The sequence below is a fragment of the Panulirus ornatus genome, chromosome 24 (assembly GCF_036320965.1).
Source record: "Panulirus ornatus isolate Po-2019 chromosome 24, ASM3632096v1, whole genome shotgun sequence".
NCBI classification, from domain to species: Eukaryota; Metazoa; Arthropoda; class Malacostraca; order Decapoda; family Palinuridae; genus Panulirus; species Panulirus ornatus.
In genome coordinates this window covers 11051919-11066171 of record NC_092247.1, presented here as the reverse complement: position 1 = coordinate 11066171, position 14253 = coordinate 11051919, and the positions used below count along the sequence as shown (strand labels likewise).

Genomic DNA, 14253 nt, shown 5'->3' with positions numbered 1-14253 from the left:
CTACCCTCTGCGCCACTTCTCTGAGCACCTTACCACTGCAACACGTCTGTCTGTTTCTCCCCTCTGCAATATGTCTATTCTCCCCAGTGCTCTACTTCTGCCTGCCCCTTCCTTCTGCACTAACTCTGCATAACTCTTCCCCTCTGCAACACATATGACTGATCCTTCCTTCTGCAACACCTCCGTCCCTTCCTTTCTGCACATCTGCTTCCCCTTTGTTCTGCGGAATCTCTGTCCTCCTCCAACACATCTTCTATTTCTCCCATTTCCAGAATTTCTCTATTCCTCCTTTTCTTCTTCATATCTATCCTTTGTCAAAAATGGGAAATTGGGGTAGGGGCAGCTTCCAGAAGAATTCCAAGACGCCATCAAATGGCTTCCTTCCTGGGCGTACGTAGCAGTGTGTGTATAGCCCGCCTCAGCCAAAGAGGTCCCCCCCCCCCACTCCCTTCTCTTGCTGGAGTAACCATCTCATCATACCATTGCCTTGAAGATCTGAACCATTTTTATCAGTAACTCCAAGACCTGGACTATCTCTACCATCACCTCCCCAAGACCTGGACCATCTCTACCATCACCTCCCCAAGACCTGGACCATCTCTACCATCACCTCCCCAAGACCTGGACCATCTCTACCATCACCTCCCCAAGACATTGACCATCAATACCATCACCTCCCAAGACCTGGACCATCTCTACCATCACCTCCCCAAGACCTGGACCATCTCTACCACCACCTCCCCAAGACCTGGACCATCTCTACCACCACCTCCCCAAGACCTGGACCATCTCTACCATCACCTCCTCAAGACATTGACCATCAATACCATCACCTCCCAAGACCTGGACCATCTCTACCACCACCTCCCCAAGACCTGGACCATCTCTACCACCACCTCCCCAAGACCTGGACCATCTCTACCACCACCTCCCCAAGACCTGGACCATCTCTACCATCACCTCCCCAAGACATTGACCATCAATACCATCACCTCCCCAAGACCTGGACCATCTCTACCACCACCTCCCCAAGACCTGGACCATCTCCACCACCACCTCCCCAAGACCTGGACCATCTCTACCACCACCTCCCCAAGACCTGGACCATCTCTACCACCACCTCCCCAAGACCTGGACCATCTCTACCACCACCTCCCCAAGACCTGGACCATCTCTACCACCACCTCCCCAAGACCTGGACCATCTCTACCACCACCTCCCCAAGACCTGGACCATCTCTACTATTACCTATACCATCACCAGGGTCAGTCTGTCCTCCCGGTCACCCCTCGCTCGTCCGCCCTTCCTAAGTCCGACCATCCTTGTATCTGTTCTCCCGACGACCCATCGTTGGTGTGACTGCCCGCCTGTCCCTCCGCGCGTCTATGCGTCTCTCACGAGTCAGTTGTCCTCAACAACCGTGGCACTCGACCCTCCGCGGCCGTGTTTCCCAGGTTTCTGTGGTAAACTTCAACGACACGCACCACATCCTGTTCTCTTCTTTCATTTGGCCCCTCTTCCTAGATCATCTTTGGCATTATGAAGTCAGAAGAAAACGGTGAACCTTGGACTGAACAATTCATTTCTTTAAGGTGTTGGATAATAATCAGTTTGCTTGCATAGTACACAAGTTAACTGGGCTTATACATGGCCTCTATCATCCGTCCCATCGCAGCTGTGCTGAGGAAGACACAGAAGAGCCTTTGGCCAGGGATGAGCATACACACACACACACACACACACACACACACTCACTCAAGTGATGGGACCCCACGATTTTAGAAGCCCTTCCCCGTACAGTACGAATAGGTAATTAATTGATTACACACACACACACACACACACACACACACACACACTACCGGCCAGTGATGGTATATACACAATTTTCAAAGCTTATCTCCCGAGTTACTTCTTTACATTTTCCTTTTGATTCAATGATTGTTACACCGACGTACAATATCAACGTTCATACACACAACATGCTAGCGGAGAACGACCGTGAAATGGACTTACATTGAGACATGATCGACGTAAATTTGCTACATTCGTGGTATCATGGACATATTGCTGTTATTTGTTATAGCGTTGTTCATATTGGGTAGCTAGTTGTTCATGGTTGTTACTGTGAAATGGGCATACGTGAGACACATTCTATGTTTATAATTTTTCACGGTAGTTGAGACGACAGAGGGTATTTGAATAACCTAATTACATCCATCTCATTATTCGATATATATATATATATATATATATATATATATATATATATATATATATATATATATATATATATATATATATATATATATATATATATGCATATATATATATGCATATATATATATATATATATATATATATATATATATATATATATATATATATATATATATATATATATTTTTTTTTTTTTTTTTTTTATACTATTCGCCATTTCCCGCGATAGCGAGGTAGCGTTAAGAACAGAGGACTGGGCCTTTGAGGGAATACCCTCACCTGGCCCCCTTCTCTGTTCCTTCTTTTGGAAAATAAAGAAAAAAAAAAAAAAAAAAAAAAAAAGAGGGGAGGATTTCCAGCCCCCCGCTCCCTTCCCTTTTTTAGTCGCCTTCTACGACACGCAGGGAATACGTGGGAAGTATTCTTTCTCCCCTATCCCCCCCTATATATATATATATATATATATATATATATATATATATATATATATATATATATATATATATATATATATATATATATATATATATATTCTTTCACACACTTTACCAAACTCAGTCACCAGCTTCTGCAGTTTCTCACATGAATCAGCCACCAGCGCTGTATCATCAGCGAACAAGAACTGACTCACTTCCCAAGCTCTCTCATCCCCAACAGACTTCATACTTGCCCCTCTTTCCAAAACTCTTGCATTCACCTCCCTAACAACCCCATCCATAAACAAATTAAACAACCATGGAGACATCACACACCCCTGCCGCAAACCTACATTCACTGAGAACCAATCTCTTCCTACACGTACACATGCCTTACATCCTCGATAAAAACTTTTCACCGCTTCTAACAACTTGCCTCCCACACCATATATTCTTAATACCTTCCACAGAGCATCTCTATCAACTCTATCATATGCCTTCTCCAGATCCATAAATGCTACATACAAATCCATTTGCTTTTCTAAGTATTTCTCACATACATTCTTCAAAGCAAACACCTGATCCACACATCCTCTACCACTTCTGAAACCACACTGCTCTTCCCCAATCTGATGCTCTGTACATGCCTTCACCCTCTCAGTCAATACCCTCCCATATGATTTACCAGGAATACTCAACAAACTTATACCTCTGTAATTTGAGCACTCACTCTTATCCCCTTTGCCTTTGTACAATGGCACTATGCACGCATTCCGCCAATCCTCAGGCACCTCACCATGAGTCATACATACATTAAATAACCTTACCAACCAGTCAATAATACAGTCACCCCCTTTTTTAATAAATTCCACTGCAATACCATCAAAACCTGCTGCCTTGCCGGTTTTCATCTTCCGCAAAGCTTTTACTACCTCTTCTCTGTTTACCAAATCATTTTCCCTAACCCTCTCACTTTGCACACCACCTCGACCAAAACACCCTATATCTGCCACTCTATCATCAAACACATTCAACAAACCTTCAAAATACTCACTCCATCTCCTTCTCACATCACCACTACTTGTTATCACCTCCCCGTTTGCGCCCTTCACTGAAGTTCCCATTTGCTCCCTTGTCTTACGCACTTTATTTACCTCCTTCCAGAACATCTTTTTATTCTCCCTAAAATTTAATGATACTCTCTCACCCCAACTCTCATTTGCCCTCTTTTTCACCTCTTGCACCTTTCTCTTGACCTCCTGTCTCTTTCTTTTATACATCTCCCACTCAATTGCATTTTTTCCCTGCAAAAATCGTCCAAATGCCTCTCTCTTCTCTTTCACTAACAATCTTACTTCTTCATCCCACCACTCACTACCCTTTCTAATCAACCCACCTCCCACTCTTCTCATGACACAAGCATCTTTTGCGCAATCCATCACTGATTCCCTAAATACATCCCATTCCTCCCCCACTCCCCTTACTTCCATTGTTCTCACCTTTTTCCATTCTGTACTCAGTCTCTCCTGGTACTTCCTCACACAAGTCTCCTTCCCAAGCTCACTTACTCTCACCACCCTTTCACCCCAACATTCACTCTTCTTTTCTGAAAACCCATACAAATCTTCACCTTAGCCTCCACAAGATAAGGATCAGACATCCCTCCAGTTGCACCTCTCAGCACATTAACATCCAAAAGTCTCTCTTTCGCGCGCCTGTCAATTAACACGTAATCCAGTAACGCTCTCTGGCCATCTCTCCTACTTACATACGTATACTTATGTATATCTCGCTTTTTAAACCAGGTATTCCCAATCACCAGTCCTTTTTCAGCACATAAATCTACAAGCTCTTCATCATTTCCATTTACAACACTGAACACCCCATGTATACCAATTATTCCTTCAACTGCCACATTACTCACCTTTGCATTCAAATCACCCATCACTATAACCCGGTCTCATGCATCAAAACCACTAACACACTCATTCAGCTGCTCCCAAAACACTTGCCTCTCATGATCTTTCTTCTCATGCCCAGGTGCATATGCTCCAATAATCACCCATCTCTCTCCATCAACTTTCAGTTTTACCCATATTAATCGAGAATTTACTTTCTTACATTCTATCACATACTCCCACAACTCCTGTTTCAGGAGTACTGCTACTCCTTCCCTTGCTCTTGTCCTCTCACTAACCCCTGACTTTACTCCCAAGACATTCCCAAACCACTCTTCCCTTTTACCCTTGAGCTTCGTTTCACTCAGAGCCAAAGCATCCAGGTTCCTTTCCTCAAACATACTACCCATCTCTCCTTTTTTCACATCTTGGTTACATCCACACACATTTAGACACCCCAGTCTGAGCCTTCGAGGAGGATAAGCAGTCCCCGCGTGACTCCTTCTGTTTCCCATTTTAGAAAGTTAAAAAATACAAGGAGGGGAGGATTTCTGGCCCCCCGCTCCCGTCCCCTCAAGTCGCCTTCTATATATTGCCGTTTCCCGCGTAGCAAGGTAACGCCACAAACAGAGAAAATGAAGATCGGCCTCATTTGTCTACTCTTCAGCTGTCATGTATAATGCATCGACGCCAGATCCCCTCATTATACAGCCAAGACTCTCAGATCACTCTGTGGTATCACCTGGACGCTTCGAAAACCCTGGTTCTCATACTCTCATTGGCGTCTTACCAGATATCTAGATCCTGTATAAACTGAATGTCAAGGGCCTTTCTCTTATTTCTTGGTCAGCAACGACTTGTAATGTGCAGTACAACGATGGCTTTGGAAAATAGCTGAAGAAATCTCATAGTTTTTCACCTCATCTTAAAATTATCACACCTGACACTGCTAGAATTTACTCTTAGATCACCGTTTTTCCTAGTCAAATCTAACAAAAGACAACAATCACTAGATTCCTTAGCACCTATAATTATCAATCATGATATAAATTATTTATGTTGAGATAATTTCCTTTTTACTTAGAGTTAGCCCATCATTTACTGACTGGCGTGGCAGTAGGACATGTACCCACGCCCAGGTTGCTTGTGTCAATAACCTGATCCCTTGGTCGCCACAGACAGAGAAGAAGTCGCGCATGACGGTGAGCAAGCTGATGTTGTCGGCCGTGGACAGCACCGACACTGGCGAGTACAGCTGCAGCCCCACCGACCTCCAGCCGGCCGTGGTCACCGTGCACGTCCAGGACGGTACGTAGGGCTGGGCAGGGCAAGGGCCAGGGCTAGGGCAAGGCAGGGAAACCATACCAATTTGGGGCAAGGGGCAAGGCAGGACAGGATGGGGCCGAACAGACCAAAGAAAGTAGTTACAGACAGGCCAGGATTTGACCTGAATCAGGTCAGGGCTCAATAGAGCAGCGCACGGCATTGCTAGACAAGAGACGGCAGGACATAGTGGGTCAGGTCAAGGCATAGCAGATCAGGGTAGACCACGGAACAACAGGAAAGACCACGACGGAACAGGAGGTACTTTATTGCGGGTCAAATCAAAGCATAGCAGATCAGGGCATGGCAGGGCAGGCCACAGAACAGAGGGTAGGTCATAGCAGGTCAGATCAAATCATAGCAGATCAGGGCATGGCAGGGCAGGCCACAGAACAGCAGGGCAGACCTCAGAACAGCAGGGCAGGCCACAGAACAGCGGGATAGAACTAGTCATGGTATAGCAGAATACAGTAGGACAGAGCAGGTCAGGGTAGGGCAGGGTGGGGCCAGAAAGGCGGGTCTTGAAATAGTCATCTTGAGAGAACGTAAAAAGAGGTTGTAAAAAGAAGTGTTACAGGTTGAGCGTTGTAAAAAGGGGTGGTTGTGGAGATGGCGTTGTGGAGGGCGAGGCGTGAGAGTTGACGCAATGAAGGGACTTGTATGGGTACGTGCCGTAGGCAAGAGAGGCCTCTGGTTGCCTCAGAAAAGGTGTAGAGCGAGAACTTCCAACAGATTTATAATGAGCACAATAGAGAACAAGGTGGTGAAAAAGGCATTACGTTGAGATGGAGAGTCCGGCTGTGCACTATAAGGAGATTCTTTTTTTTTTTTCTTTCAACCGTGGCGTTAGACAGGGAATATAAACAAGATTTGTAGGAGGTATAGTGAAAGGAGCCACTTAGACCTTCTGTAGTGGGAGGTTCGGTACAAGATGGATGGTATGGAGAGAGTATGGACAAATGGGTTTTGGAGAAAGACTGGAGAGTAAGGGAAGATCATTCGTGAGGGAAAGTGTAAGAAAAGTGCTGTAGACAAGTAGGGTCTTGGAAGAGACTGCATCACTACCATCCTTGGGCTCCAGATTATACGTGGAAGGGAGGAAACAAAAGTGGCAAGCACCGGTAGCAGCCAAAGTTAATGTTACACTCTTTTCCATAGTGTTTGTGTCTGTGATACTAGCCAACCTCGGACTGTTCACATCGACTGCAACGCACTTGTACTACAGCAACAAGAGCCCACGCAGGCCAAGGTGAGAGAGAGCACCTTGACAACTGGTGTTAAGGGAATGGGATTAGTAAAGCCGAGACGTATGAACGTCAGGAGGGACCAGATGACACGGGAAAGAAATTCATGTGCAGGGCCGAACCTTGCTGATGTAATGGCTACGCTGAGGTAGATACAAGACAGCCAGAGGCAGATGTGACAATTGGACCCATTAAAAGCGCAGCAGAAGTGTGACAACCTGACCCAGCAATAGTAACAGATGCCCAACTTCATTCAGTAACAGCAACTCGTGTGACACCATATCAATGTCACCAACAGCAGCGGATATTCAAGAACAGTAGATGCCTGGCGACACCTTTATCCAGCTGACAGAGGAGGAAAGGCAGAGCACCCTCAGAGGGTTCAGTGCAGCAGACAGCAACCCTAAGTGAAGTGAAGATATTTAGGACCAGGTAAGGGAACGAGTAGAAATTCTAGCTTTCCCAAGCAGAAATTGCAGGAGCAGCTTAGGCAGCAGGCAAGATGACTGGATCAGCAAGGGGAATAGGTAGACCACACCAGCAACGCCTTGATCAGCAGGATAAGTAAGCAGAACAAATCGCACAGGAGCTAGACTGTCAAGGGGAGCAGGCGGCCCTACACGAGCAGCGAGTGGATAGACAAGAGCAGCGGTTCAACCAGTAGAAGGTGCAGGTGCCAAAACTAGCAGCAGTTGGATTGCGTTAATGGTAAGTTGTAACAGATGAGGAGTGGCAACGGGTCAGCTACTGGTCGAACTAATCCTGAATCCGAAGTGAAGGATGGAAGCGGAGGGGTACAGTCTGGCCTGTGAGGACCCGCCAGGGGCCGGGCATACCCAGGCATGCAGAGGATCCAAGAGCCAGTCCTGTTGAGAGGGGTGAGGGTACTTGACTCCCAGGGCTCCTGTATTTTAGCCAAGTACCAGACATTCATTGAGACGCCCGAAAGGATCTGAGGCATTCGATAGGCCACTGTTGATGGTGAATTTGACCCATTTCGTGCTATTGGCGGAGGCGAACGACGGTATACCACTCAGGCACCCATAGGTTTGATGGAGTCGGTACTCGTGATCCTCGAGTACCTGCTCATTGGGATCTTACACTGCTACGAGACCTCGAGTGTGTGCAAGGTAAAGGGAGCTACAGAGAAGTTACGGAATCTCTCACCAGCACTAGTGCTCCCAGGCTGAGTTTAGGATCAGAGCCAACAATTATAGAGGGAGGCTCGCGCTGAAACTCTAAGGAATGTCCAGGATGGGGAAAATGTAAGCAGATAAAAATCCTATTCCTACCTGTATCTCTTTCCAGAGAGTCCATTTCCCATTTGGTCTTTGGAACATAGCCCATTTTCCTCCTTGCCACAGAAGAGAAACCATAACCCTCCTTGTCTCTGAACAGTGTTTGTAACCCACATGGCTCTGAGCAAAATTCCTCTGTTCAGATTCAAAACACCGCAATTCAACCCTGCACTTACATAAACATGTTGGTATATCCGTATCTCTACTCGTCCCTGGAAACCCCACAAAGTCAACATCACAAAACCTGCTTATCAAAAGCTGGGGGTGTTGCACAGCCCTGACTGTGTTTATCTTCCGTGTGAGCTGCCATTTTATATCTTTCATTCCTTTCTCTATTCATGTTCGCTATTTCCCGCTTGAGCGAGATAGCGTTAAGAACAGATGACTGAGCCCTGGAGTATAGAAGATCCTTATTTGCCTCTTTCATCCATTCCTTCTTTTGGAAAGTAATACAGGAAGGAGAGATTTCCAGCCCCTCGCTCCCGCCCCTCTTAGTCACCATTTACTTTCTTCAATTCCCATTCTCTTTAGATGCATTGCACATCCTTGGCCGTGGCATAGCCAGTCACTGAAGCTTACACATTCAGGTTCAGGTTGGAGTGTCGCTGCAGCAGCCAGGGGTCACCGTCCTGCCCTCCTAATAATAGATCTTTGATACTGACCGAATTCCTGGTGATTCCCTCAGGTTTGCTACTTTAACTCCAGTGTTCCACCCCCTCACTCATTGCAACCCCCTGTACGTGAGAGAACCTGCTATGATCTCCTCTCATCCCATTAACAGACAGGCCTGCCTCCCTCCCTCTCTCCTACACCCATTTATGGACAGACCCTTTCTCATCTCCCGGCTGATAACCCGTTCACAATCTCCTTTCCTCGCCTTCTGTACTGTATGAGCCCGCCCAGGTTTGATGGATTGTTTGTTACATGAGAAACGATTTGCTTTCAGCCTGGCTAACGGATTTTTTTCACATGAGGAAATTGGCCATAGCAGAGTAGAACCGTAGCACTGTAACATGGTCAGCCAGTTAACAATAACCGAGGTTGATTCTCATTCCACATATTGGTACTAAAGTACTGTAGTCTCTCCTGTAATGGCTGTGTTGGCAGAAATGTTTTTGGCTCTCTACTGACCATCACTGGGGCTACCCGAAGTTCTAATCATATCGTTATTATCCTTGCACCAGTTAAATGCGGTAACGTATTATGTAAGCAATGCATAAAGAAAAAGTGTTTGCTTTTGACAATATGTGTCCATGTCTTTAAGTTAATCTGGTCGACCTCCATCTCCCCTGCCATTAATCTGGTCGACATCCATCTCCCCTGCCATTAATCTGGTCGACATCCATTTCCCCTGCCAATAATCTGGTCGACATCCATCTCCCCTGCCATTAATCTGGTCGACCGCCATCTCCCCTGCCACAGATGATGTTTCACATGACCCTTTTCGCCCACAGGTCAAAACCAGCAGCCGGTGAAGGTGGGCCCAGGTCTGAGCGGGGCCTCCTTCACCGCCTCCGTCAGCAGCAACGTTATCCTAGTGGTGCTTCTCGCCTTCGTCAGGCATCACATGTTCGCCTGAAGACCATTACGAGGGCATCCAAAAAAAAAAAAGACAGCATGCATGGAGTTAGGGAAGGTGAAGCTGTGTCTCGCGTCTTATTGAGGACTGTAGTCTGATCCAGGTACGAAAGTCATATCGGTGAGTGTGGGGGAAAAAAAACTTTCTGAGCAAGACTGACTTTGGAGAAATGATCACACGAGACTGGAACATTTCTAGACGTGTGAGGTGTCACTCTGACGGATCTTGTGATAGCTTGCAACCCAAGCGAGCCAGCGGTATGCGACCATACGAACAGAAGAGTGCACGAACTTTTGTACAAGCGTGTACATGAAAGCGCAAGTGTTCATGGACGATACGAACAATTCAAGAGCGTTGAGTGAACAGTTACCAAGGAATCTGACAGATGTCTTGGGAAAGGTGTTCACTCGACAAAGGTGTCCAGCCACAGTGTTCTCATCACCAGCCTTTTGATTCCCTATGTCCATATGCTGTCACTCAAGGGTCAAAATCATGTATATTTCTAATATTTCAATCCATAGTGTATAGTGAGAAGTACACAGAATATGGTGGTCTATTTTTATGATGTATATACAATACTTATATATATATATATACATATAGTGTCGATAAGCCAAGGTACTGTTCGTTATAAGCACAAGAGAATTCCATAATAGCTAAGGAAGACTCTTTTGTTGCTCTTTTGTTTTTCAAATTTTCCAGGTATTGCCCCCTATAGTCGGAGTTTATAGTGTTCTGCACAATATGCCTCGGGGACTTGTAGTGTTATGCTGTGTATATCCGGGAGATATCTAGTGCACTACCCTATAATACCTGATGATGATTATGTACCAGGAAGCTGCGTGATATATAAGTCCAGTTTAGGGGTTTTTCGGAGACGGCTGGGAGTAGATGTTTAAGCGATCATTATAGCAGTTTGACGGACAGGGAATCACACACTCCTGTGTACTCTTGGGTCATTACAGAGGTTCCACTTTGGTTGAATGCACAGAAGGTTTGGTTGAAGTGCATTTGGTTTTTTTTCAGCATTTCTCGTCACCAATCTCAGTATGTCATAGAGGCCATGATATATATATATATATATATATATATATATATATATATATATATATATATATATATATATATATATATATATATATTGAAAAGAATGACAATTTTGCGCGTGATCAAGATATTCCTATGAGTCCACGGGGAAAATGAAACACGATAAGTTCCCACGTGCACTTTCGTGTAATAATCACATCATCAGGGGAGACACAAGAGAGAAATATAAGTCAGTTGATATACATCGAAGAGACGAAGTTAGGACGCCATTTGGTAAACATACGATTGTCCATGTTTACCAAATGGTGTCCTAACTTCGTCTCTTCGATGTATATCAACTGACATATTTCTTTCTTATGTCTCCCCAGATGATGTGATTATTACACGAATGTGCACTTAAGAACTTATCGTGTTTCATTTTCCCCGTGGACTCATAGGAATATATATATATATATATATATATATATATATATATATATATATATATATATATATATATATATATATATATATATATATTCTACTGAAAAAGTATCTAAGACATGGCTACGAGTCCACAGATGTGACGGGAGACTGATCATAAGACTTTGGTCATCACAATTTTTCTATAAAAAGAAAAGCGTAAAAAAAATAAATTGTATAAATGTACAGCTTAAGCCTTAGCTAGAAGGAGTAACACCTCCAAGCATCCGGATGACTACAGTGTTCAGTGCTTTGGTGGATGTCACAAGAGCGAGGTCGTGTCACGCGCGCGCGCGCTCCAGCCAGCCAGTCAGTCAGTCAGCTAGCACAGGCGAGTTGATCAGTGTTCGTGAGAATTGGATGAGACAAATGATCCCGACCGACGGGGGCTCTCTCTCTCTCTCTCTCTCTCTCTCTCTCTCTCTCTCTCTCTCTCTCTCTCCTTGTCGTCAACCACCTGGCATTGTATTCCACATTTGTGTTTCTGAGAGCAGTCGACAAGAGAGAGAGAGAGAGAGAGAGAGAGAGAGAGAGAGAGAGAGAGAGAGAGAGAGAGAGAGAGAGAGAGAGAGAGAGAGAGAGAGAGAGAGCGGGATCCTCTATTTACAGTGTACGAGTTGAATCCCATTTGTGGGGGTGTCGGACATCTTACTCTATCCGGTGCAGTGGTATGCATGTACGTGTACGTACGTCCGTCACCACTGTGATGACGTCCACAATGCCCGCCAATGGCTGAGAGGTGTGACGTCTTTGGTTTAGTTGCGTGACGTCACCGTTTGCTGGCACGGGTGAGTTTATGACACCATCCCTTCGCTCTTTGGTCCACACAGACAAAGCGTCATTATTTTTTTCTTCCCCACTGACGTCATCTTACAATCATGACGTCATCTTTCGTGTGGACAGGTGTTACCACCTCATTTGACAATAACTTTACATCCACCCTTGTTGAGTCGGAGACGCCATATCTCTTATGCGTCGCGACGTCTCCACCTTGATTTTGTTCGTAATCTTTCATGGTAGTGCGTTGAATGCGAGAACCATAGTTCAAAATTCGGATATATTCTCTCTTACCACATACCTCAAAACGACCTCAAGTTGGATTTTCATCTTTTGAATCGCCTTGGAGGTTCTTTAAGTGCAAATGTGTTTGTCGAGACGAAGTAATTCCTTTTGCCAAAGTGAAGATTACAAGTATTTTACGGTACTCTTTTCATTTCCCGTTGAGGTGATTCAGGTAGTAGTTTAGTTTGATACACCCAAGTTTAACCGCATCCCTCTTCCCTTTATCAGTGTGGCTCACTCAAGTCGCTGACAGAGACAGAGAGAAGAAGATGTGCTCTCCTGTAGCAGTAGCAGGAGGAGGTGGCACCCAACACGACACCTGGCAGATGCCTTCAGACGCCACAGGCAAGCAAGAGACCTTCCAGGTAATGATTATGAGGTTCAGTGGCTGTAGCTCTTCATTGCGTACGTTCTCCATACGCAAAAATCTCATGGCAGCCGACGCACCGTAGGGCACAGCTGTTGCTCAGTTGATCTCTCAAAAAAAAAAAAGCATATATCTGGCTCAGTTCGGGTCTGTCATGAGCCGCAGTGGCTGCGCCCGTCATACCGTGACACACGGCAGGAAACTTGCGGCTTGTTAGGCGGGGCTGAACTGGACAGGCCTCGGGCTATCGTCCCCTGCTATTTCTAGCCCTGGAGACAGCGAGGCCTCTGCTATCTCTGGCCCTGGGTATTTGGCCTATATTGTTTAGGGCCTCGGGGATAGCTGAATTATGCTGTTTCTAGCCTCCGGGTCTGGCCTATGCCATCTCTGTCCTTGGGGAGTGGCTCATGTTGCCACTGGTCTCGAGGAGTGCCCAATGCTTATCTGGCCTCGAGGGCTGCTTCAGACCATGGAGGATTGAATCCCTCGCTACCACTGGCTTCGAGGACTGGCCTCTGCTGCATCAGGTCTTAGAGGATTGAACCCTCGCTGCTTCTGGCGTGGAGGATTAGCCTTTGTTGCCTCTGGCCTTAGAGGACTGATCCTTCTCTGCCACAGAGGCTTGACCCCCCTTTACTTCTGGCCTCTATTGTCTCTGAAGAAGCGACTTTTTTTGTATATTTTGAAGAGCCTCATTCGTCTGTATATGATGGTTTATTCCTCTTGTGTATGATGAGGATCTTCGCCTGGACCCCTACCTGGTAGGACACAGGCCTCTCCTGTCTCTTTAGTTTTCTCTCTTTCTCCATCTGACTTGGTCATTTGACACCTTACATTCGTACTATATGATGGTACCGCACGGGTGGTGCACACACACGCTACATCGGGACAAGTGAGGATTAATGCTACTCGTGTAAGTCTCCCGAAAACAGGTGGAAAAAATACATGTATCAGTGCACTTGAGACCAAATTTACAATGTGACCATTTGTTGCCTACCGTAACGAGTCCGTGGGATACCATGGTTCCGTTTTCTAAACTAGCGACAAGGAAAGATAATTTAGTTATCAGGCAGACGTGGAGGTGAGCTTGCAAGTGCGCCAGAGGTGGAGGAGGAGGTACGAGGTACTACAGTATAAAGCGCCTGCTGCCTGGGGTCGCCGCCTTGTGTTGACCCCGAGGTACAGAGGCCGAAGGTTCTGGTGGACTAGATCTTAGACCTTTTATAAATGTCTCGTATGATATTCACTTCTTGTAATAAATATTTTTTTAAATGTGTTTTATTTCTCAGGCCTTTTTTTTTTCAACTATGGTTATCTTTAAGAAGAGGGTTACCATG

General features: G+C 45.6%; 1 protein-coding gene across 1 annotated transcript in view; it reads left to right on the top strand.

Annotated features, from left to right (window-relative positions):
- LOC139757105 (uncharacterized) overlaps positions 1-11120 on the top strand; it is a 54905-nt gene extending 43785 nt beyond the window's left edge. Inside the window, exons 4-5 of the mRNA XM_071677197.1 lie at positions 5713-5842; positions 9854-11120. Of these exons, the coding sequence (XP_071533298.1) occupies positions 5713-5842; positions 9854-9978 (255 nt within the window). The 3' untranslated portion in view covers positions 9979-11120. The remainder of the gene's footprint in view (positions 1-5712; positions 5843-9853) is intronic.
- Positions 11121-14253: the final 3133 nt, after the last annotated feature.